General features: G+C 44.4%; 2 protein-coding genes across 13 annotated transcripts in view; one reads left to right on the top strand and one right to left on the bottom strand.

The window, feature by feature from the left end:
• The window catches only part of Mhcl (Myosin heavy chain-like), a 33226-nt gene extending 9701 nt beyond the window's left edge, over positions 1-23525 (top strand). For 3 of the 12 annotated variants that reach the window (XM_017141148.3, XM_070216178.1, XM_070216181.1), the window contains 12 exons: positions 552-718; positions 780-1693; positions 2197-2800; positions 2860-3054; positions 14288-14422; positions 14487-14714; positions 18453-18818; positions 18880-19158; positions 20578-21536; positions 21594-21977; positions 22043-22210; positions 22644-23103. In XM_017141148.3, coding sequence (XP_016996637.3) covers positions 552-718; positions 780-1693; positions 2197-2800; positions 2860-3054; positions 14288-14422; positions 14487-14714; positions 18453-18818; positions 18880-19158; positions 20578-21536; positions 21594-21977; positions 22043-22210; positions 22644-22815 — 4571 coding nt within the window. In that variant the 3' untranslated portion in view covers positions 22816-23103. Of the gene's footprint in view, positions 1-551; positions 719-779; positions 1694-2196; positions 2801-2859; positions 3055-10559; positions 12411-14287; positions 14423-14486; positions 14715-16181; positions 17424-18452; positions 18819-18879; positions 19159-20337; positions 20386-20577; positions 21537-21593; positions 21978-22042; positions 23104-23429 lie in introns of those variants that run through there. The other 9 variants (XR_011418903.1, XR_011418902.1, XM_070216179.1 and 6 more) reach the window with 9 other exon arrangements.
• sxe2 (sex-specific enzyme 2) lies at positions 3635-5680 on the bottom strand. The gene is made up of 3 exons (XM_044395676.2): positions 5322-5680; positions 5014-5257; positions 3635-4574 (listed from the first exon to the last, which is right to left on the bottom strand). Exons 1-3 carry the CDS (start codon positions 5377-5379, stop codon positions 3749-3751), a joined length of 1128 nt encoding a protein of 375 aa, XP_044251611.2. The 5' UTR covers positions 5380-5680; the 3' UTR covers positions 3635-3748.
• Positions 23526-23633: the final 108 nt, after the last annotated feature.

Genomic DNA, 23633 nt, shown 5'->3' with positions numbered 1-23633 from the left:
CTGCAGGCTGCTAGCTGCTGGCTGGCCCAGTTTTTTAGCGCTGCCACACCAAAATGCAATCTGCGTTCGATTGGCTGGCTCATTTGCATTGTTGGCCAAGAAATGCAGCTGCAATTAGTCAAGCCTCCAGTTCGGTTCCATTGTTAGATTTATGACCCAAAAAGGGAAACAGTCTAATGAAAATGTAAATTGTCAAGATAAATATTATTGATATTTCATTTGATTGCCCAATCAAACTGATATTGCCAAAGAAAAGTATAATATAACAAAAAGAAAAGCAACTTTAGTGACGTAAACATTAGTATTCTGCTTAGTAATGACTTGAATATTATAATATCTGGGTATTAGCGACTAATAATATATAAATATTTAAATATTCAACTTATAATGAAAACCGGATTATTTTATAGATATTTTGCCAGACTGTTGAACCCATTTCCTTATTATTAACTCCCCATTAATGAATTCAAACAAATGATGTGAATGGGAATTTCGTTTTTAAAAGATACTTGTTTTAAAAAGAAATAAAAACAATTATTCTCTTTCTTTAGGGGCCTATAATAACTTCATAAATGCGGAGAAGGTCAATGCCCTGTGCACCATTCTGGAGGCTTTTGGTAATACAAAAACTTGCCTCAACTCGAATGCCACGCGGATGACGCAGCTGTTGAGCCTGGATTTCGACCAAACCGGCCAGATTGCATCGGCTTCATTGCAGGTAAGTTTTCTGTGTAATACCCACAATTGTGTGTAGTTTTATAACAAGATTTCTCGCCTAGGTTCTGCTCCCGGAACGGCAGAGAGCTGGCCGTCGCTTGGGCCACGAACACAGCTTCCACATCATGACGCGACTCTTGGCTGGCGCCGCTGGCTTGCTGCAGAAGGAGCTGCACCTGGAGAACATCACCTCGGAGGACAGCCATCCGTTTATATCGCTATCCCAGAAGCTGGAGGATCGTCATCGGGCGGCCAATGACTTTATGCGCACGGTGCAGGCCTTCGAGACGCTGAACATCGATGCGAAGGCGGTGCGCGGTATCTGGAGCATTCTGGCAGCCATTTACCATCTGGGCATTGCGGGTGTCACCAAACTGGGCACTGGATCGACGGCGCGAACTCAGTTTGCCAATCCCACGGCCGCGCGCAAGGCATCGGGTTTGTTGGGCGTGAATCTGGAGGATCTCTCGTCGGCTGCCTTTGGCCTGACGCAACCCAATGCCCCCAATGGCGGTCTGAGTCCCTCAAAGTCGCCCACCTCGGGCGACAGCGGGCACGAATGGGCCTGGGAATGCCTGGAGGCCCTGGTCATTGGTCTCTACTCGGAGGCTCTGGCCGCCGTGGTGGCTTTGGTCAATCGCCAGATCTGCACATCGGCCCACACCATAGCCTCGATTATGCTAATCGACACGCCCGGCTTCCAAAATCCGGCCAGCTGTGGCCAGCAGGTGGGCGCCACTCTGGCCGATCTGCGTCACAATTATCTGCAGGAGCGTCTGCAGATGCTCTTCCATCACACCACGCTGGTGGCGCCACGCGATCGCTATGCCCAGGAGCTGGTGGAGATCGAGATGGACCAGGCCTCGGAGTGCCATCCCGGTCCGCTGATCTCGCTCATCGACAAGGCACCCCAGAACCATGTGGTGCGCTCATCCCAGCGAGATTTACGCGAACACGATCGTCGAGGGATGCTATGGTGAGTTATATTAACCTTCAACCTTTTAATTTTCATGTTAAAAACATGAAAAATTGTATTTTACAGTGTGAGCAAAATTGTTGACATGTAAAAAATAATAATAATAAAACACACAGCTCAGTTGATTTTTTTTATTCAATGTGTTTTTACCACGACATGTTTTTTACACATTGTGTTTTTAACACAAATGAAAATTACATTTTACTGACAAGGAAAATGAAAACCCAATATGGACATGATATCTTGTATGTTAGTTTTAACCATTTCAAAGCATATATGAATTCTTATACTCTGGAAAACCTTGCATTTTTAAAATTTTTTAATGTCAAAAACTCATCGTGTTAAAAACACGCTGTGTTAAAAAACATGTCGTGTTAGTAGTGTATGTTTCTAACATATGTAGGATACAATTTTTTACACACAAGTCAATAACTTTTTTTGAACTTAACACTTTAACATTTAACATGTTAATAATAAATGTACTATAATGTTTTATATTTTAGGTTACTGGATGAGGAAGCCATCTATCCAAACTCCAACGACGACACATTCCTGGAGCGTTTGTTCTCGCACTACGGTGACCGGGAGCATCACACGCTGCTGCGCAAGTGCGCCGGTCCGCGACAGTTTGTGCTCCACCATCTGCAGGGCACCAATCCCGTGCTGTATGCCGTCGATGGATGGGTGCGGCATAGTCGCGAGCATCCGGGCATTAGGAATGCTGTCTCCCTGCTGCAGGACAGCAGCAGGGAGGAGATCAACCGCCTGTACATCGGCTCACTGACTCGCGGATCGGGAGCAATGGTGTTCTGCGGTTCCTTTGCTGGCTTGGAAGGCACTCAGTCGCTGCGTCGCGTGTCCAGTATTCGTCGCTCCTTCACGACGGCCGGAGTGAAACGCAATTCCATCATGCTGCAGGTGAAGTTCACCGTGGACGGAATCATTGACACTTTGCGACGCACTGGAACCCACTTTGTGCACTGTTATCTGCTGCAACACAACGCTGGCAAACACACCAAGTTCACCGCAAATGGATCACCCAGCTCTGCTGCCGGTCAAGCGGCCAGCGAGGAGGAAATGGTCAATGTGCCACTGTTAAGAAGTCAGGTGAGCTTTAGTTTATTGGATTTATCTAACATATTCTAATTCTAATTGCTATCCCCTAGCTACGTGGCTCGCAAGTCCTGGAGGCGGCTCGTTTGCATCGCCTGGGTTTTCCCGAATCAGTGCCATTATTGGAGTTTGTCCGTCGCTTCGGTCTTTTGGCCGGTGATTTGGCCAGCAACAAGGATGTGAGCGTGGAGCAGATATTAGCTGTCAACGAGCTGGATGTGGCCAGCTATCGCATTGGTCCTAGTCAGGTGAGTCCCTAAAAGTATTTAATTTTACGAACATTTTTAACAAATTTGAAAAAGCTGTATTATTATTTTCGAGTTATTAAGTTCTTACTTACTAAGATGTAAGCTCTGGTAGAAATGATAGACAGCTTGTAACTTTTTAAATTATGACCTCCTTAAAAAGTCGGAAAAATCCATGTGTTAAAAATCAATTATGTGCAAAATTTATTCAATTTATGTAATTTGAAATTGCAGTTTCTAATTGCTTGGCAGTTAGATCAACAGGTTTTTCGTAAACACACATATGTGTATTAAATATATTTTACTCTTAATTGCTTATTTTGGTGGAATTACCAGTCGATGAACCAGTTTGATTGGTGGTGCCTCTCTGTCGTTTCTCCCCCCAAAGTAATCTGTAGATCTCACGTTCCTATAAGATTAATCACTCGCCATTTGAAGGCAACTCCCATCTAATTGTTTTTACTCACGCGTAATTAGTTGGCTAAACTGAAGAGTTGACATTGACTCCGCACGTTCAATAGTTAATGAAAATTAAGAAGGGCAAAACGAGTATAAAGTTTCATTAAAGGAATACACTTAATAGTTATTCAATTGTAAAATAATCTTTGCTTTATTCGCATTCTTTGGCTAAGGCTAGGCTTAAATATATAAATCTCTTTTTGGTCTGTCTGCTTCGGAGCGCTTTGGATCTCTACCTCTAACCGAATGGCCGCCTTTTCGCCGTCTCCCGAACTGTGGACGGTCGTGGTCGTCGCATGTGGACCAGGCCATCTCCATAGCCATATGGCGACTGTGGCCGTGTGCTTAGATAGAAGATACCCCTCTTGGGCACCGCCGGCTCACCGCCCATGAACTCGTTGCCGGTGCATATTTGAGCTGGACTGTTGCAGTTGCAGGTGGCCGAGAGCACCGATTGCGCCGAACTGCAGCGCAAGGCGGCCAAAGATCTGGGCTGACGCACTGACTCGGCAAAGTAGAACATGGCCGCAAAGTGGTCACACACAAAGTCAAACTCCGTGGCCGTGGCGTTGGGACAATGCGGCTGCCCCAGGCCCCAATTCACAAAGAAGGAGGCGTGACTGAGCTTGGTGCTCGGATTGCCTAGGAGCGTTAGATCCGTGTGAATGGACTCCACATAGAGGGCATCGTTCACATCCAGCCGGTCCTTGGGTCCCAGGCTCAGTTGGGTGAGACCTGCGGGATCCAGGGCGAAAATGGCACCCAAGCGATGAGGTCTCAACATTTTCCCTGTTAATCCAGAGATGTGACTCCCGGCACTGTGACCCACCAGGTAGATTTGCTCATAGGGAACACCTGTATTATCATGCAGAAAGCGCAGCATCTTGGCCACATTGGCAGCTATCGAAGGGAGCTGTTTGGAGACTCTCGGATAGCTGATATCCAATGCCTGGCGACCCCAGTCCAGAATGATGACATTGTAATTGCCACGGGATAAATACGCATCCTTGATGGCGGCATTCGAGCAGGAGATGGCTTTTCCGGCCCAGCCATGAATGGAGACTCTGAAAAATAAGAAAAGAAATTATAGGAATAGCAATAAGCTTGATTAAAAAAACCTACAAAGTTATTTAATGATTCGAGATTACACACAATAGACTTTGGACTATCTAACTCAGTTTTTTGTTTGCTAAACGTTGAATATTCTGTAACTAATCAACAATTTAGGTCACAGTGACTTTGTTGCAACTAATTATATTGTAAGCTTAGTGTGAATAGATCATTTAGAAAAAGATAAATTTGAAAAATGATTTCCATTAGACACACAGAGAGAAATATTCATTCGTTCTTGAAATCCAGCACAAATCTACCTTGAAATCAAGCACAAATGTTCTTCTTTTGGAAAAGAAATGTTAGCTTGAACTTCTATATATTTTCGATGAGTATAAGTCAGGATTCTCTCTGTGTATGTATAGTTTAGTATCCAATAATAACAATACCCACCTTACTGGCCACTTGGGATTGAAGTGCGAGTTCCTCAGCATGGTCACATCTCCTGGTCGCAGCAACTGACGCTCCTCGGGATTGAGAGGAGTGTAGAGATCATAGCGAAGCAGTTTTGTTTGCGAGGGACGTGGAACTCCGGAGATGATGCGGGCCTCTGTGGCAATCATATCCTGGATCACACCCGATATGGATACTTCGCACTTGCCAGGCGCATAGCCAAAGTATTGAATGGACGCATCCACTAAAAAAGAGATCAGAACTTGTAGATCGAACATAAAGATCGAATGGTCACGATCGAAACTCACTTCCCGCTGCGCCAAGGAGGAGCAGCCACAGCCACAGCCACCTTCGTAATATATGCATTCCCGTTAACGATCCTATAAACCAAAGCCAAAAACCCGATGACAATTCACGACAAGGCGTCAATTAAAATCCACTTAAGTGCGACTTGAGGTATTCTGTTGTTTTTCTGTCTCAATTCGCGATCCAAATTTTATCACAAGCTCGCGCGCGCCGTTCACTAAAAGAACGTGAAATTTCTGAACGCCGAACTGAGCTAAGCAGACCTCCGATTCGTTACAGGCCTCGGACCGAAGTATTGCAAGATTCTAGATGGAAGCTTGGTTAAATAAAGCCCGCTGCGTTCTGCCTCTGCCGCCGGCAAGGGCGGCCTACCGGCAGCAGCAGCAGCAGCAGCGGCAGCGGTCACTGTCATGATGAATGCGATTGACCACCAAGTAACTAACTGGTTGGAAAGTAGCAACCCCTGGTTAAAATGCAGTGGAAGCTAAAAGCACAGATCTTGTGGCTAAGTGCAGGCAAACACTAGATGTCCACACAAGGGATGCCGACCAGGTCGATGAGATGGATGGATGGATGCTAATTTCAAGCGCCTTTATAGTGGGTCAATAGGCTTTCACTTTAAGTTATTCATTTATGCATTGATTATAAATGCTTTGGCTAGCATAATATAATCGACACGCATATCTCTGGCCACTGATTTACTGTTGCGGGTCGATAACGCCATCACCAGTTGGTTGATCTTTGCCAGTTTGCTTATATGTTGCTTATATAAGTTGGCCCCAGGTATCATTAATATTAATTGGAAAATTATCAAAGTCTCTGTGAGTCAATAATCAAATTGAACTGTCGTTTCGAAAGGGATTGTCCATTACAACGTGATGGATTGGATTAAATAAATTAAATAATTGCATGGGGTAAATAAACGAAAAAATACGTAAATGCATTAGGATCGGCCTTCTCACTTACAGATAAATTATTGGCAATTATTGTATAATCTTTATTTAATTTCATTAAACTAGAATTTCTAGTTGGAGCAAACACTAATTGTACCCGTTACCGATTTCGATCAAATTCCGAATTAATAAAATGAGGTCTGTAAACAGAAAGTCTCGAGTCGTTGATCTCACTTGGAACTTGGCACTTCCTCACTTTTTTGGTGACTGGGCCAAAAGATCGCAAGTGGGTTAAAGGGCTCAGCTCAGAGATCTGGGCTTTGGAACTTTCGGCTGTTTTGCAAACCATTTAGCAGGTATTTGGTTGAGTTTACGACTCTTCCTCTCTGTTATTTTTGGTTAAAACTCATTCATGCTCATGTTAATATGTATATACTATATCTTTTTTTAAGATCGTTAAACCCGTGCGTGTTGTCGTGTGTGCTGATCTCGCGTCGGGTTGTTACAAAAAGTTTATTGACAGGATTTACGTTTTAAGGCAAACACACACATAATAATATGTGCTTATTGTTATTATGGTTATCTCAAACGAAACGAAACGCAGCGGAATTCCGTGTATTTGTCCAAACAATTTGCTGTTACTTTCAATCTAATCGAGAAATTACCTTGGAATTCCTTGGCTGTCATTTGCCAGTTTTAAGTCGACTGACTGATTTGTATTGAAACGTTTTCAAACTGCAGTCCATTCCCTGGTAATTCCTGGTAATTGTTAATGGCATGCGAACAATCACCGCCTCGTCAGAGGATCCTTTCATTAACTTGGACTTGCCCTGCAATTATTATATTAAATGGCCACCTCTCAATCATCGCGATCCCTTTGGATGGATCTCAGGTGGATCTATACAGCATCGTTCACGTTTTGAGGAAACCTCAAACGGGTTACTCATCTCCACTTTAAAGCCAAACTCAGTAAGCATGACTTGACTAAATTATCGCACGATTGATTCTCTTTCACCAAAGTTGTAGGCTCTTTCTTCAGCTTCTAATCGAATTAGAATGGTTTTAGAAGCTTTTGAATAATTTATGCCTGAAATTAAGACCAATTCACATTGGTGCCTTGTGTCGTTACTTCCCTTTGAGATCGTAAAGCAAAAACTAGAATTTCTCGTCTATTTCGTAAGTGAGATATTTTAAACGAAAAATTCGCACCTGGCAGATTTTGAGGAAATGTGCTAAGCGAAGAAGATAAATAAAGCGTACCCGTAGGAAAATAATACTTTTAATATTTATATTTAGTCTTTTTAATTGTTTATTTATTGTTTGAACATATTATTTATTGTTTGATGTATTATTATTAAAAATCCCAAACTAGCTATAAATCCTTGACCGCTGGTGTCTTTTCTGCCTGGGAAGATATCGCTTACATGCAACATCTCTGGACTCACTCGGCTGCCCCGTCTGAGTTTTTTATTTCCTGTTCTCAGCGATGCAACTGTGAATCGAACTGTGCTTTCGGTGGTCAGTGGTCAGTGAAGTGATCGTAATAAAGCCACTTTGACGTCACTTGCAGCCAGTCCAGTTTGTGTGCTGTGTGCCTCTTTCTCCGCTCGCCGATGACGCCAACTGCTGGCTGCTTTCACGGTCAAGTTCATTTCGCCATTGTATTTGCTGGCTTGTCTTGTCTCCTCGGCGGGTATAGAATTCCCCAGATGTAATCTCTGCGCCTGGAAGATGGGGCTTCGCTGCCCCTCAGTTGGTCTTTGCGAATGGAAATCGCCTGAGCTCTCGACGAGATGTGGTCGGATAAAAGCGCAGTTTGCAACGCGAGTGTCGCCGCATCATTTCGCCATCGCCGAGTTCAAATCCTAAGCCTTTTCTGTGGCGAGGGGCAGGAGGATTTGGTGGTGTCCGAGCCAATCCTGGGACTGGGACTGCTGGCCATCGTCTGCATCGTCTCCATCTGCCTTGTACGTACGGGAAAGTGTCCAAATCCGAGACCGAATCCAAAACCAAAACCTACAGTAAAAGAAAATTAAAAATTAAAGATCAGAATGATATGTTATTCATATCATTTTGTTATGCATAAAGATTATGTGTATCTTATTTTATAATAGTTGTTCAAATTATACTAAAAGTATTATTAACAGTATTTTTATAACATTTATGAAATGATAAAATATCAAGTTGATATGTTTTAATGATAAATTTGGCATTAATCATATCGGCTTTTATTGTTATGGCTATCTTATTTTACAATATTTTTTTACAACATTTATGAAATGATAAAATATCAAGTTGATATGTTTGAATCATTAATTTGACATTAATCACATCGATTTTTTTTCTGTGTATTCCCCTGATTCCCCCGATTATGATTACGAACACACGCACGGCGGCAGCGGCGTTGTCGCCTCGCCGACTTTCACCAAAAAACAAAAAAAAAAAATCGAAAATGACGTTGCAACCTGCATTCGCCTCACTGGGAAACCACATTTGACCAGTGCACATTAAATTTTTTCTTTTCTTATACCGAAACCAAAGTGAAATTTCCAGCGTTCGCTTTCATTAGAAATGGGGAGTGGTTCGTGGCTGATGATAATGGCTGTCTGCCTGTTTCGAACATGATTATGTAACTCTGTTAAGACGGCGGGTTCTGTCAACGGTTGAAATACCTTTTTAAATTAGCCATCCCATTCGAATGGATGGATTGGATGGATGGGAAAATAAAAGCCCGAACCAAACGCAATCGAGACACGAAAACTTCATTAACGCCTCCCCTTTTTTTTGGGAAGGAGGCGCGGCCGGCGTCTTAAGCTTTAATCTCCAGGCCCCCAGACGAGCCCTGCATATTATATAGGTAGTAATATGTAAACTAGTTTTTAATTATGAAACAATAACCAGGAAGCTGCTTGCGATGCGTTTCGAACGGGCACCGTGTAATCTCATCGACATTTGCCGGACTTGTTTTCTTGTTTTCAGTTATGTTTCTTGTAATTGCCTCAATCTGCAGAAAAAAAGAAACAAAACGGTAAGGGAAGCCCCAATGACATCGTTACAACAGCTTCTGTCACGATCATGGTAATGATCACTGCGGGGGATCAAGGATTTCCTGATCTTTAAGTGCGACGTGCATTTGTTTTGACGATTTTTGTGGATATTAGCAGGGCCAAGATGATAAAATGTCGTCTAAGGTCAATGCAATTATCCAACAATCTAATCGAAAAGTTCAATGGAATAGATACAATTTGAGAAATACAAACTTGAACTATAAATTCCTTATTAATTTGAATAACCTGGTTTAAAAACCCCTTATCTTGAATTATTTTCAATTTATTTGAAGGGTTTAGGTTAATTTAAAACAAACAAATTCCCTTTTGCATTCATATTCAAATAGTTATTGGCCATTTATATGAGCACATAGTTTAGTTGCATTGCTTTAGTTACATTGTTGATATTGATATTAGCTGGTTAACAATTTTACATCACTATTTTTAATCATTTAAAAACCTATATGATTAATTTCAAATTTATGATTCAAATATATCAACTTGATATTTTATCATAACAGTTATTGCATAAATGTTAAAAATGATAGTAAAGTTTGTCTTGATCTTTAAAAAATATAAAATTGACCTGAACATATTCATTTGATCTTTAGTAAATTTTTTTCTGTGTAATATAAATACCTAGGCTATTTAAGAGGGAAACTGGGCATTTAAAATTTCCAATTGTGTATAGAACGTGCTCTGGTTAATAACCTTTCAACCGTGTTGCAACCTCTAAAGTCTAGACCTAGGCCTATACCAATATTTATGTATTTGTCCCCAATGAACATGGCACTTTTGCTGCCCATCCGTGGACCTCTTTGAATCTTTTGTGTGGACAGTCAGGGCGAGTCGTTCAATTGCTGGCAATGAAAAGGCAAAATGTGAAATGGAGGCACACAAATAAGCAGCCGAAGGGCAGTTACAGTTGGAGACCTAGTCCATTGCCTCACTTGTTTCGCTTCTTTGCTTTTCTTTGTGCAGATGACGATGATGATGATGATGATGTGACTAATTGAGTACTGGGTAGCCGCAGGTCGATCATGTGTGGCCAATTGTTGGTGCTGGTAATTAGCATCATGGGTCCAGCCAGAGGATCACTTTAGATGGGTTGGGGGTCGCTGTTTGTTTGGTTTGTTGGCTTTTCCATTGGACTGCAGTCGCCCCTTTCCCTCGACTCGGCCAATTACCAACGACGACCGCGACCTCAGCCAAGTTTTTCGTTGAGCCGTGTTTATGTGCCATCCAGCTAGCCACTTTCGAATGCAGAGCCAGCAGTTGGACTCGGTTTGGCCAGCCATTTCAGTTGCGTCGTTGAGCCCGAAGAGAAAACACCATACGATAGCCGATAGCAGCCGCCCAAAAGCCGTGAAAGTGGTGCTTTGCCATTCCGAGTATATTGAAAAGGAAACTGCAATTTATTGCAAAATTATATGCACTTTTACTCAGTGCTGTCGCCGCCAGTCGCTGGACACTTGCTTTTTGCTTTTTGCATAATCCCGGAGCAATGTACAAGCACACGGTCAAGTCTAAGTTGAGCCAGGTGCGCAGTAATCCTCCACAGACTGCTGCCAATGCCACGCCTACTGGAACTAAGCATGGATTAGGGGCTGGGAAGAAGTTCTTTTCGCATATAAGGCACAAAATCGAGGATAATCTAACGCCCAAATTGAGTGGAAAACTTTACTGCAAAGGGAGTAAGCACACGAGATCCATGAGTGCCCTCTGCACTTCGGTGGATGGAGGATGTGTGGGTGGGAAATATACACCCAAGGCGGTTCCTGTGAGTTGTCCAGTTCAGTTTCCGATTCCCCCGATGAGCAGCAGCGTTTGCAGCTATGTGGACAGCGATGAGGAGAGCCAGATGAGCCTGAGTCTCAGCTTGGCCCAGCAATCGCTGGAGGATGAGATCTTCGCGGAGCTGGAGAAGGTGGCCCACGATGAGAGCAAGCTGAACGAGGTGCTCCAGAGCTTCGATCACATACTGAATGAGTATCCGCCGTTGGAGGAAGTTAAGATGGTGGCTCCTCCGGCGGAGTTTTGCGATCGCCCGGCCATGTTGGCCAAATCACACAGCTCCCTGAGCATCAGGATGCAGCTGTATCAGTCCCCGGAATTGGCAGGATCAGTGCTGTTGAGTAGAGGAGGCGATTCTAGATATAATTCGCTGAGTGATTTGAATGGCAGCAGGATACCAGTGCGCAAACAGTCGAGTCTGCGCAAGCGCAGCGAAAGTTTTTGTCTAGAGCAACCGATTAGTTTGAGAACTGCGGCCAGTAAGCAGAGAACTCGTTCTTTGTTAACCTTGAATACCCAAGGACCAAGAGCAACTGCTGCAGTTAATCCACCAGCAATAGCCATGCCGAAGCGAGCCAATTCCAGTCTGGAGAAGCGACAAGTAACCATCAACAGACCTGCGGCCAGGAGAGCCAATTCCAGCCTGAAAGCCAAGCCAAAATCCCAGAGCCAAAACCAATCCAATGCCCACAGCGATGAGCTGCTGGTCAAGTGTTTGGCCAAGGGTCAGGAGATCCTGCGTCAGGTGGAAAGCATGAGTTCCAAACCCAAGAGAACCACAATAAGCAGCAGTCGGGGAGTCACCAAGGAGCACTCGCAGCTGGTGAAGAACAAGAAGAAGCTACAGAAGCTGCACTACGCCAACGAGGAGAAGGTGGGACGACCCAAGCTGGAGTCCTGCAAGATTATACCCCCAAAACTAGGAGAAACCTCGGATAAAAACCAGGAGCTGCTCGTAAAAGTAGTGCAGGATGTTAAGAAGAGCTCCAAACCGCTGAAGAAACCCACCAAGGAGATTCGGGCAGAGCAGGAGGAGGAGGATTCGGATGATTCGGGACACATAAGCAATACACAGCTCTCCACATCCTCCACCTCCACCAGCAATTCCACCGGGAGTCTCTGCGAATCCGAGGGAGACGAGGCAGAGGAGCTACCCGCGGAGATTAAGAGCTGCAGTAAATCAAACAACAAAATCGCTGAGCTGCTGCAGAAATTCGAGGCAGCTGCGGCGGCAGGGAAACAGAGTGGAAATAGCACAACCTGCCCCACTGTGGTGGCCAGCAAGATGGTGGCCCAGGTGCAGGCGGTGCGCTGCATCCAGACCCAGGTGGAGATCTATCCCACCTACACGAAAGAGGTAACTATGCGGCTGCACTGACTTGGCCTCCGGTTCCGCTTCCGATTCCGCTTCCGATTCCGATCCTCCCCAGCCACTCCAATCTTAATTCTCAGCCGCATCTACATCTCTCTATATCTCTAACTCTATCTAACTTATGCTGTATATGGAATAAATATTTATTGTACAAAACCACTTGCTATGGGTTTATATCTTTCCTTCTCCTCTCCCTTGGCACTCTCCCAGCTTTTCCTCGCTTCCTTGTTAGTTAGTTTTGGCTTGATATTTCGGCTATATCCTGGTTTCTGGATTGAGAGTTCCTAAATATATCGTTTGTTTATAAAAAAAGTGCTTAGAAAGTAATACAACTTTGAATAACAGTTTATTTTAATAGTTTTAGGGCCGTTTTATCAACCGCATATTATTATCTGTACTTTAAATTCAGATTTTATTATTTAATTATTATTTATTTCAGTATTTTTCATTTAATTAAATATGTTTCATGTTTATTTACTTTCCTATAAATATTTCCTATTTCTTGGTTACTTTCAACCTTTAAATAAATTCTTCTTTTAAGAAAGTCTCTTGACATTCTTCGCTGAGATCCTTAGCTTTCTCCAAATCAGAAATTAGAATTAATGGGTGTTTTGAAGCGAAAGAAGCACTTCAGATGGCTTTTTATCGGTCGGTGACGACGGTACCAACAACCACTCCCTGGCTCCAAGTGGTCACATCCCGGTGTCCATGCAGCAGGTGATGACTGTGCCACACACAGTCAGCACTCAACACTCAACACTCGGCAATCGCCGGCACAAGACAGTTTAGTTTGCCATTTCACATTGGTTTACTTTCATTTTTGTCTACGTGCCGGGCATAATTAAAATTTCGAGAAAATAGTTTCTCGCGAATTCGGCGTTGACAAACAGACAACTGAGATAGAGACTGCCACACCTCGAAGGTGTGTCTCTTTTCAGCAGCTAATTTGTATGGGAACCGGGTGGCCCTAAATATGCTAAACACACTTTGTGCATTTCCACCTGCATGAACCTCCTCTCCTTTGGCCATTAGGAGGGCACCGGGCACCATATTCCAGTGATGTTTTCGCCTTTATGGCAATATCTTGTTTACAATTTCGTTTTCATTGCTGGCTGCTCTGCCGGCGTCGTTTCTTCTTCTCACTTTCACACCTGTACGAGTGTGTGGCATCTTTTTCTTTCTTCTGTTTTTGCGCACAGGTGTTCAAATTGCTCATAATTTGAATTTGCCTCCCTTGCGCCCCTTCCATTAATCTCAATCTACATCTTCATTTGCAAGTCAGCCCACCTTGACCTTCACTTCCTGGGAATGATGTGATTTTATTTTTCGATTTCTCACTTTCCCGTTTACTCCTAAATGGATTAAAAAAGATTGTGCACCTGGCACGTGGAGATCAGCCAAGTTAACATTTTCTCTAAAAAATTATTTCAGTTTTTTAAAAAGAGGGCATTAAAAAATTGAGTTCAATTGTACTACTTTTTTTTTATTTTTTTTTTTAATATATAATTTGTTTTTAACATTTCTGCTTTCAGAGCTGAAAACTTGGAAAAAATTATAAACAATTTACTCCGATAATGACTTTAAAAGATTAAATTCCATTATAATTACTATTCGGCAAAAAATCGCTACAGACTAATATATTTTCATACTTGAATACATGCTTTTCGATTTGAGTTCTCTTAACTAAAATCTTAGAAAATGTTTTAACATTGTCAATTCGATCAGTAAGGGCGTTTGCATTTTAAAAAAATAAATAATTAAAAAGCTTAAAATCATGATTACTTACTTCCATATTAGGAATATTAATTGCCAAATATTTTAAAATTTAATACTTATTTTTGGATGTATTTTCTTTCTTTCAGATCCTCTTCCGCTCAGGAGTCCTCAGCGATCTGGAAGCCAAGCGCGATGTCCTGCTCTCGGATCGCATTATACAGCTGCAGGCCTTTTGTCGCGGCTACTTGGCCCGCAAAAAGATGTCCCAGCGAAGGGTTCAGGTAAATACAAACTTAGGGTGATCTATAAAGTCACAGTTTTTAACTTAAAACCTTTACCTTATAGGAACTAGCTGTTCGCTGCATCCAACGCAATGTCAAGGCATTCCTGGCCGTTCGCGACTGGCCCTGGTGGCGTCTCCTGGTCCGCGTGACGCCCCTGCTCAACGTCCATCGCACCGAGGAGCAGCTGAAGACGGCCAACGAGGAGCTGCTCATGCTGCGGGCCAAGCTGGAGAAGATCGAGTGCGATCGCAGCGAGGTCAAGGCGGAGAACCAGAAGCTGGAAGCCAAGGTGAGTCTCTGAGTCCGAATATCCCGATGGACATGTGTCCAAATGGGTATGCAATTAAAATTGCGCCATCTGACATGACAAGTCATCTGCGAGATCATGTTTGCAATGTTTGCGTTGGCAGTGCTTGGATATGTGGGGCGCCAAAAAAGAAAAACTGAATGCTTACTTAATATATTTAGATTGTATTGCAGCAGTGGGGGTTCTTCATCGAGCAACAGAATCTGTTGCAAGAAAAATAAGTATTTAAAAGCTATATATATAACTAAAAAAAAATGACAGATTAAAAATTATCAGGGAATTAATATTTTGTTGTTCAGTAAGGTAAAGGCATAAACAATTGAAGATTGATTTCCTATCCCATTGTAAGCATGAATAAGATGCACAATTCGCCAGTGGATTTCCATTCCCCCTTTTATTTGTATTATTTGGTTTTTGAAGTGGTCTATTTTTAGCATTTTGGGCATTGAACACCAACTGACTCTGACTCTGAGAGTCTGTGCTAGTGTATATATATTTTCTGGTGGAGATGGATGGCAATGTTTCGCACATATCGCACACACCAGAATAGCCAGATGTATTTTTAAATGCTCTAAAAGATCATTAATAATACTCTGTCGCGCTACAGTTGAGTTGCAACTGGGATTGGGATTGCGATTGGTAGATTGGGATAGAATGCGATATAGACTTTACATAATGCCATCGAAAGATTGCCAAATTATTGGATCAACAGTTGGCCGAGAAGAGACCCAAAAGATTATGTGATATTGCCGGAACTGCGGCTGCTGTGATGTTGCAATTGACTTGGCTCGATGGCGCCTCTACTCTCCCATCTCTCATCAGAACCGAAACAGAAAAGAGATATTCTCTATATTGGTTTGCCAAAATGTAGAGCGGCAAATAGCCGAATAGCCGGCGAGAAGCTTTTCGGCCAGAAAGCAAGCGAAAACCGTACGCATCACTTAGTCGCCGAGCAAACGTCGCGTACGCCTGAGGCCCCAGGAGCCCAAGATCCGGTAGATTCGATGTGATCCGATACCAGCCGATCCGATCTGATCTGTCTCTCGATCCGTTTCCCTGCCGCGTGCGTGTGTGAAAAACCGCTGCCAAAAGCCATAAAAAAACGAAGAAGCCAGCGAAAACAAAGGAAAATCTGTTGGCAATTTGAAGCGTGCGCGAAATAAATGCAGCAACAACAAGCCGCACAAAAATTCAGTCCGAGATAAATTTAAATTGCATCAACGGTCTCAAGTTTTTGACAGCCCCTAGCATAATATAATCCCCAAAACGACACACACGAAAAGAAAAGAATCCACATACCAAAAAAATACGAAAACTCGATTGATATAACCAAACAACGACCACGAAAACGACATCAAAATTTCGAAATTCGACAAATATTGGCCAAGGAAATTTGCACAGAAACAAACCCCCTGAGCCGAACCCCCCTAACCCCCTCTGTGCCCCCGCTTGCTATTAACCCTTATGCCTCCCCTGTCGCCTGCTAATGAGGCTCCTCCTGCTGACATTGCAGCTTCGGGAGATGAGGAAGTCGACGCTGTAGGAGGACCTCTGGAAACGGACCGCTTGGAGAAGGAGAAGTTTCTGGCCCGTGTGCTGGCAGCCATGAACGGCGGGCCAAGATCAGGAAAGCTGGCCTCCACCAGTAGTGGATCCTCGGTGAACTCCACGCTGAGTGGCTCCGTTCCCTTGGCACGACCACCCAAACCACCGCCCAGCCAGGCCAGGAAGCAGCTGCGCCTGCTGCCCAAGCAGCGCGAGCAGAGTCCTGTGCTGAGCAATGGGCATCTTCAAAACAGCACACGATCCTCAAGTACACTAAACACCACCAGCACATCCAACAAATACACCTCCAGAACCGCGAGCTCGACGTCGCTTTCCTCGTCCTTGCTGGGTAATAACAAGGACACTGGAAGCCCGTACGAGATCTCGCTGAAACTGCCACTGAATTCGCTTACAGGAGGAGTAGGAGAGAGCCGCCTGGTCAACCGCTCGCCCAGTCCCGCCTTCTCGGTTTCCTCGCGCTGCTCCACCCAATCCTCGATCTCCAATTATAACACCAATTCCAGGCTGCAGACGCCACCGCGTAGGGTTTTCCCGCAGAGCTACACCCGCGGATCGGGTGGATGCGATCCCTACGAGATGCGCCAGCTGGAGAGTTCACCCGTTGTCTTTGATGGGAATCTCTCCTTTGTCCTGGGCTGCCAGAAACAACCTGTTCACCAGTCGATGCGAGCCTCGCCCTCCTTTGAGGATCCGCGCACTTCGTCCGCCTATTTGAGCGAGAAGATACAGAACTTCCTGAAGCGCACGGATCATGTGCAGGAGGAGTGGACCGCCATGGGCAGGAGGACGCGAAGGACGACTAGTAATAGTGGACGTGGAGGAGGTTCGGAGAGTCGCTGCACTACGCCGGGCAGCACCTGTTCCGGTTACGATGACTACGATACCATCTCGCTGATTGAGAGACAGCGCGAAAGAAACAGCATGGAGCGGTGCGGTTCGGTGGGACGCACTCGCTCCTCGCAAAACATCCTGACCAAGGCCTTCCAGCTGGCCAAGCAGCTGCCCCACACGCCGACGTCGCGTGGCAATTCGGTGGCCAGGGATCGGGAGTCCTCGGTGGACACCATTAGCCTGACCAACGGAGATGATGATGATGATCGCACCATTCGCGAGGAGGATGATGAGGTAGCAGAGTTGGTCTAACCTTGAGCTTGTCGTTGACACAATTAATTTTTTTGTGGGGGTGATGATGTCTCCTCTTCATAAATATTAAATTCCTAAACAAACATTAAGGCATACAAATAAGATGGGGGCTGACATTGACAGCTCCACCTCCTCAATTTCTATCCACCCCCTCACCTGAATATCTATTTTTGGGATCCAAAATACCGGGTGATTCACACGGCGGAATTCTTTCGGGGCGGCAGGAAAATATTCCATATTCATATCCAAAATATTTATTCTTTTCTTTTTCGTTTGGGGCCAAATAAAATAAATCAAAAGTTTAGGTGAAAAATGGAAACATTGAAAATGAGTTCTCCAAAATATATTCTCCCAAAATTCTTTTATTTGGAGGAAAGAGTTTTAAAGAATCTTTTGTAGAATCAAATTGTTTATGGGGCCATTGAACCGACCTTCTTCAGTTCATTGAGTCAGTTTTAATTTGTGTCAGGGAAAGAGTAGTACTTTTCTTGACAGATGTGCTTTGATCTATGGTTTAGTAAATGATCCTACGAAATGAGTAATTTCCTTGTCGCATTTTGTGATCCTAAGTCCATTTTTCTTACCAACTGTATTTTTTTTTTTTTTTTTATATATTATAAACAACGTCATGGGAATGTGAAATTATTCAGCTGGTATCGATGAAACATTTCTTTTAAATAGATATACTCAAATTTATTGGGAATATAATGCTTTGGTAAATTCATATAATACACATTTTAAACAATATGAATTCACTTAAGTAATAGGTGTAATAGTCTATATTATAAACATAGAAAATTCACCATTTCCGCAGGTCAAGGTTCATTGATTCAAGATTCAAGATCATTCAAGATCTCACTTGTTTGGACATTTATGGGGAAAAAGAGAAATGGAAATTGGGGAATCCAAACAAACAGTTAAATAATACGAGAATAAATTCCTTGAGAAAACTAGCACACACAATTCAAAATGAATGTTCTATATTTTTCGAATGCCTCTCGATCTTTGCAGCTTTCCGAGCTGACGGTGGACCTGGCCGAGGAGCGCTCCACCGCCCACATAGCCACCGAGCGCCTGGAGGCGGAAACAGGCGAGCGGCTGAAGCTGGAGAAGGAGCTGGGCGATCAGGCCAACAAGGTGAAGAACCTGCAGGAGGCGACGGAGAAGCTGGAAATGGAGCTGATATGCGCCAAGTCCGATCTGAATGGCATCTCCGAGGACGAGGATGCGGAGCACGAGGATGGCGCAGGCGGAGTCTACAAGCTAAAGTATGAAAGGGTGGCCCGTGAGCTGGAGTTCACCAAGAGGCGCCTGCACACGCAGCATGAGCACGATCTGGAACAGCTGGTCGGGCTCAAGAAGCAATTGGAGAAGAAGGTGGGTCGAAGGATAACCAGTAGATTACTCTAGAATCTAACATATTTCCCCCCGTTTTCAGCTTTCCGATGCCTACGAAGAAGTTGAGGAGCAACGTCAGGTTGTGGGCCAATGGAAGCGCAAGGCTCAGAAGATGACCAACGAGATGAACGATCTGCGCATGCTGCTCGAGGAGCAAAATGCCCGCAACAATTTGCTCGAGAAGAAGCAGCGCAAATTCGATGCCGAGTGCCAGTCGCTGCAGGATGCGGCGCGTCAGGAGCGGCAGGCCAAGGAGCGCTACGGCCGCGAGAAGGACGTCCTGCAGGCCGAGAAGTTCACGCTGGAGCAAACGCTGGCGGTAAGTGTTTCGGCAACATGTTGCTAAAAGTCTCTAGCAACATTTCTAGAACACTTATCTACAAAAAAAGGGTGTCAAAGACTTTAAGGGCTATAAAAAATCTCTAGAACCTTTTGAATATTCTTTAAAAAAAAGGATTGACTAATTTTTTGAGGATATTTTAAGAGTATTTAAAAACTCAAAGAGAAGAATTTGTCATTGTTATTATAACATTGTTCCTAGTAACATTTCTCACAGTCATAATGGGCTATAAGAAATCCCATAACATAAAAATCTTCTTAAAAATAGGATCTAAAAATGTTTTTATTTTCTAACGAGATTTCAAAACTCAAAGAAAAGAATTTAAATTTATGAATTTAAAAAATTTCTAGCAACATATCTTGAAAACTGACCAACAAAAATAAGGCCATAAAAATACCATAAAATAAGAAAATTCTAAAAGAGAAAAATTGTAATGTAGGAATCATTGTTATAGATACTTCTTAAAGCCCAAAATGTACCTAAATGTACACCAATGTTGTTTACGTCTCACTGGTTGCACAGTGTCTGAGCACATTGCAGCCGAGATACAGATACAGATACTGGATATCTCGGACTTGGAAACTCGTTCGGCTCGTTTGTCCATGCACATTCAGAGGCATTCTACCTAGACAGCCTGCTACCTGCCCACACCGAGCATTCGACACATGTACGCATGTGCGGCATGTGCGCTTCGTTCTCTTGCATAGTTTCAATCCGATTCTGATCCCGAGATCTCTCGGTTTTCAGTTCTCAGTTCTTAGTTCTTAGTTCTCAGTTCTCCGTTCTTGCGCTTTCATGTTTTTATCGGCCTGTACTCTCTCGCCGCTCAGTATCTGTATCTTTCGGTCACACATTTGTGGATCTCCGCTTTGCTGCTTTCTTCACGGTTCCGCTCGACAGTAGCTCGTCGAACGTCAACCCGTGATAACTGGAGTACATGGTTCTGTGCGATACATTCCCTCTGTCTTCTGATTGTTCGGCCTGGCAAAAGAAAAAAAAATAAATTAAAACGTTGGCGGCGTTCTCATTACGCTTTCGATACGACTCATAATTAGCTGGAAGAGGAAGAGCCTCCATGGAGGGCGGTATCTGAACTGGCCACTGCGATTTAGATAGCATAAACCCAGGGTCAGAGAAACAGACATAGAAATTTCCCAGCCCAGCAGTACAGCCATGAGTTTCCGCTACTCAACGCGGCTGATTCAAGTGAGTCGAAAATGGGCACAAAGCCAAGCTCTAAAATCTGGGAAACAGATGCTATTAAAGTCAGAAAAAGATTTATATTTCTTAGTAATTTCTAAGCACTTTTTTATCACGAATATTAATAGTAATATTTATTTTCTAAGCACTAATATATCATAAATATTAATAATAATATTTATTTGATTTATTCGATAGGACACCCGCTTGGATCTTGACCTCAAGGAGGAGAAACTCGCCTCGCTGCAGCGCGAACTGGAGGAGATGACCTTTGGCGGCGGCACCGAGGAGGAGTTCGCCCAGCTGCGGCGCTCCAAGAACGAAACGGAGCGCCGGGCCAAGGAGCAGGAGGAGGAGCTGGACGAGATGGCCGGCCAGATACAGCTGCTCGAGCAGGCCAAGCTGCGGCTGGAGATGAGCCTGGAGACGATGCGCAAGGAGGCGCGACGCGAGTCCCAGCAGCGCGACGAGGAGCTGGAGGAGGTGCGCGGCAATGGCTACAAGAAGATCAAGGCCCTCGAGTGCCAGCTGGAGACGGAGCACGAGGAGCGCACGCTGCTGCTGCGCGAGAAGCACGAGCTGGAGCGACGCCTCTCCTCCATGGAGGATCGCGATCGCGTGGACCGCGATGCCGAGGAGGCGCTCAACCAGAAGCTGCGTCGCGATCTCCGCAAATACAAGGCCCTGCTCAAGGACGCCCAGACGCAGTTGGAGCGGCTCAAGGCGGATACGCCTGGCAAGACTCTGATTAGGCAACTGCGTAACCAACTGGAGGATGCCGAATCCGCTCGTTCGCTGGCCATGAAGGCGCGTCAAACGGCCGAGGCCGAGCTGACCGAGGTACAGGCCATGTTCGAGGAGTCGCATCGGGCCAGAAACGATGCCGAGGAGCGGGCGAATGCGGCGCACCGGGATCGCGCCGAGCTGCAGGCCCAGATCGAGGAGAACGAGGAGGAGCTGGGCGAGCTGATGAAGAAGTACAGCGCCACGGTGAAGCACCTGAATACCGAGCAGATCAACGTGTCCGAGGCCGAGTTCAAGCTCAACGAGATGGAGGCAGAGCGCAACAATCTCAAGGAACAGGTGGCCGAGCTGCAGCATCGGCTGGACAACGTGGAGAATCTGGGAGATCCCTCAATGGCCATGATGTCAAAAAGGTAAGTAATGCGGGTATAAATTAGTCCAACCAAAGTTACCTATTTTATTTATTACAGATTGGAGCTGCGCACCAAGGAACTGGAGTCCCGCCTCGAGCTGGAGCAGGCCACTCGGGCGCGACTCGAGGTGCAGGTCAATCGTCACAAGGAGGCCCTGGAGAAGCTGCAGAACGAGGTGACGCAGTCGAAGATGCGCGAGATGCAGGCCCAGGACGTGATCAAGAAGTCGCAAAAGAGTCTGCGCGACATGCGCGAGGAGTTCCACACGGTCTCCAGTCGCGAGCAGGAGTCGCTGACGCGGCGCAAGGACCTCGAGAAGAAGATGGAGCAGATGGAGTCGGAGGGAGCGGCGCTGAAGAACGATCTGCGACTGGCCCTGCAGCGGATAGCGGATCTGCAGCAGGCCATGGAGGAGGAGGGCGAGGAAGAGCTGAGCGAGAGGTAAAATTATACTAAAATTGTACTGATGGAAGTTAAACTAATGATGTATTTGTATCCCCTTGCAGTGACGAGAGCCTCAGCTCGGTGGGCTCAATCAGCGATCTGGAGGACCGATTGCGGCCAGTGCATGTGAAGCGCAGCTCACAGCAGTCGCTCAACGGCAGCATCGGCGGCGGCGGCGGCGGCAGCTCCACCCGCACCGTTGTCTTCGAAAAGGACGACAACAGCCCGAGGTACGCTGATAACGAAGTCAACTCGAACAGCAGAAAGCAGCACAAGCATTAAGGCCCCAGCACACATTTGTCTGACTCTTAACATACATATGCCTATCGCTAGTTAGCTAGTCTGTAAGGTCTGTTTGCTATTTGCCGGCTTATCTAATTTAAATAATTAAACCATACATGCCAACCATCCGCCCTTCGCCACAATCCACATCCGCAACGACTCCTGCCAAATCAAACAAAATCATAAAAACGAAACGCCCCGCCCGAAAAACCAACGATGCGTGTAAATATGTTAATGCATATGTGACGATGAAAACCAAAATACACATAAAAATCCTAACTCCGCTCCGCTCTGATCCGCATCCGCTCCGCAACAACCCGACCCTCCTGCTCCTCCTCCGCGTGTGTGTGCGTGTAAACCATTAGCTTTTTCTTATTGTAGAATAACAGTGACGTCGCCATCGTCGCCGCACATTCATAAGCTGGCACTGGCGGCCAAAGCCATACCGGGCAAGAAACCGGACACAAAACCTGCTGCAGCATCGACCAGGATGGGATTAGCAGTGCCAGTAGCAGTGGTGGGCCAACACAATGGCCATGGCCAGGAGCCGTAGAATCATCCTTGTTCGCGTTCGCGGCTAGTTGACTCTAAACCACCTGGTTCGGCAGATTGTAATTTGTAATTTTTATTTTTTGAATATTTATTAGTTGTTTACCGATTATTATTTGATTACTGTTTAGTTCAATATGTTTAACTATTTATTATCGAAATATAGCTACATGATAAATGATATGATATAAACCCAATAGGCATTTGAAGGCAATGCTGGAATCGTAGTTAATTTAATTTGCGCGACAGTCCCTAAAATAAAAAGTGATTAACATGTTTTATCTCTCTCAAACGAAAAAAAAAACAAAACGGAACTAACACCTATAGCCTATATAGAATATAGTCCATTATCCTATAGCCAACTTAATTAAATTAGTTAAACGCGTTTCAAAATCATAGGCAAGTGTATGCAAATGCAATAAATTGAACCTTTAATCGAATTAAAAATCCCACAAAACCGAGTATTTTACAAATAACTCTTATTCTTATACGAATCATCAGCCCCATCATAACATCAGTAATTAAACGACATCATTAGCTTCATTCATCACATATGGAAAGGAAAATCTTAAAATTACAAATATAATAAATCTAATATTGGAATACGAAATTTTGCAGAGATCGTCAAGTAACGGGAAAAGATCCATGAAAATCCTTATAAAAACTAACAAAACGAACATAAACAAATAAATATATTGTTATAAAAGTCAAGAAGTGTGCTTGTTTCTTGTTAATTTTGGGTTATTTAAAAAGGTGTTTAGATCTTTATAAATATTTTGGACTACTCCAAAAGTTGTTGCATACTTTTTTTGTAAATTTACT

The sequence above is a fragment of the Drosophila takahashii genome, chromosome 3R (genome assembly GCF_030179915.1).
Source record: "Drosophila takahashii strain IR98-3 E-12201 chromosome 3R, DtakHiC1v2, whole genome shotgun sequence".
NCBI lineage: Eukaryota > Metazoa > Arthropoda > Insecta > Diptera > Drosophilidae > Drosophila > Drosophila takahashii.
The sequence above is the reverse complement of the archived record's forward strand: the minus strand, read 5'-3'. Positions and strand labels throughout refer to the sequence as shown.

Excerpts from the sequence above, each read along its gene's own strand:
- sxe2 (XM_044395676.2), bottom strand. The coding sequence starts at position 5,379 with ATGCATATATTACGAAGGTGGCTGTGGCTGTGGCTGCTCCTCCTTGGC. Across the intron at positions 5,258-5,321 it reads CCTCCTTGGCGCAGCGGGAA|TGGATGCGTCCATTCAATAC; the intron begins GTGAGTTTCGAT and ends TCTCTTTTTTAG. Across the intron at positions 4,575-5,013 it reads AATCCCAAGTGGCCAGTAAG|AGTCTCCATTCATGGCTGGG; the intron begins GTGGGTATTGTT and ends CTTATTTTTCAG.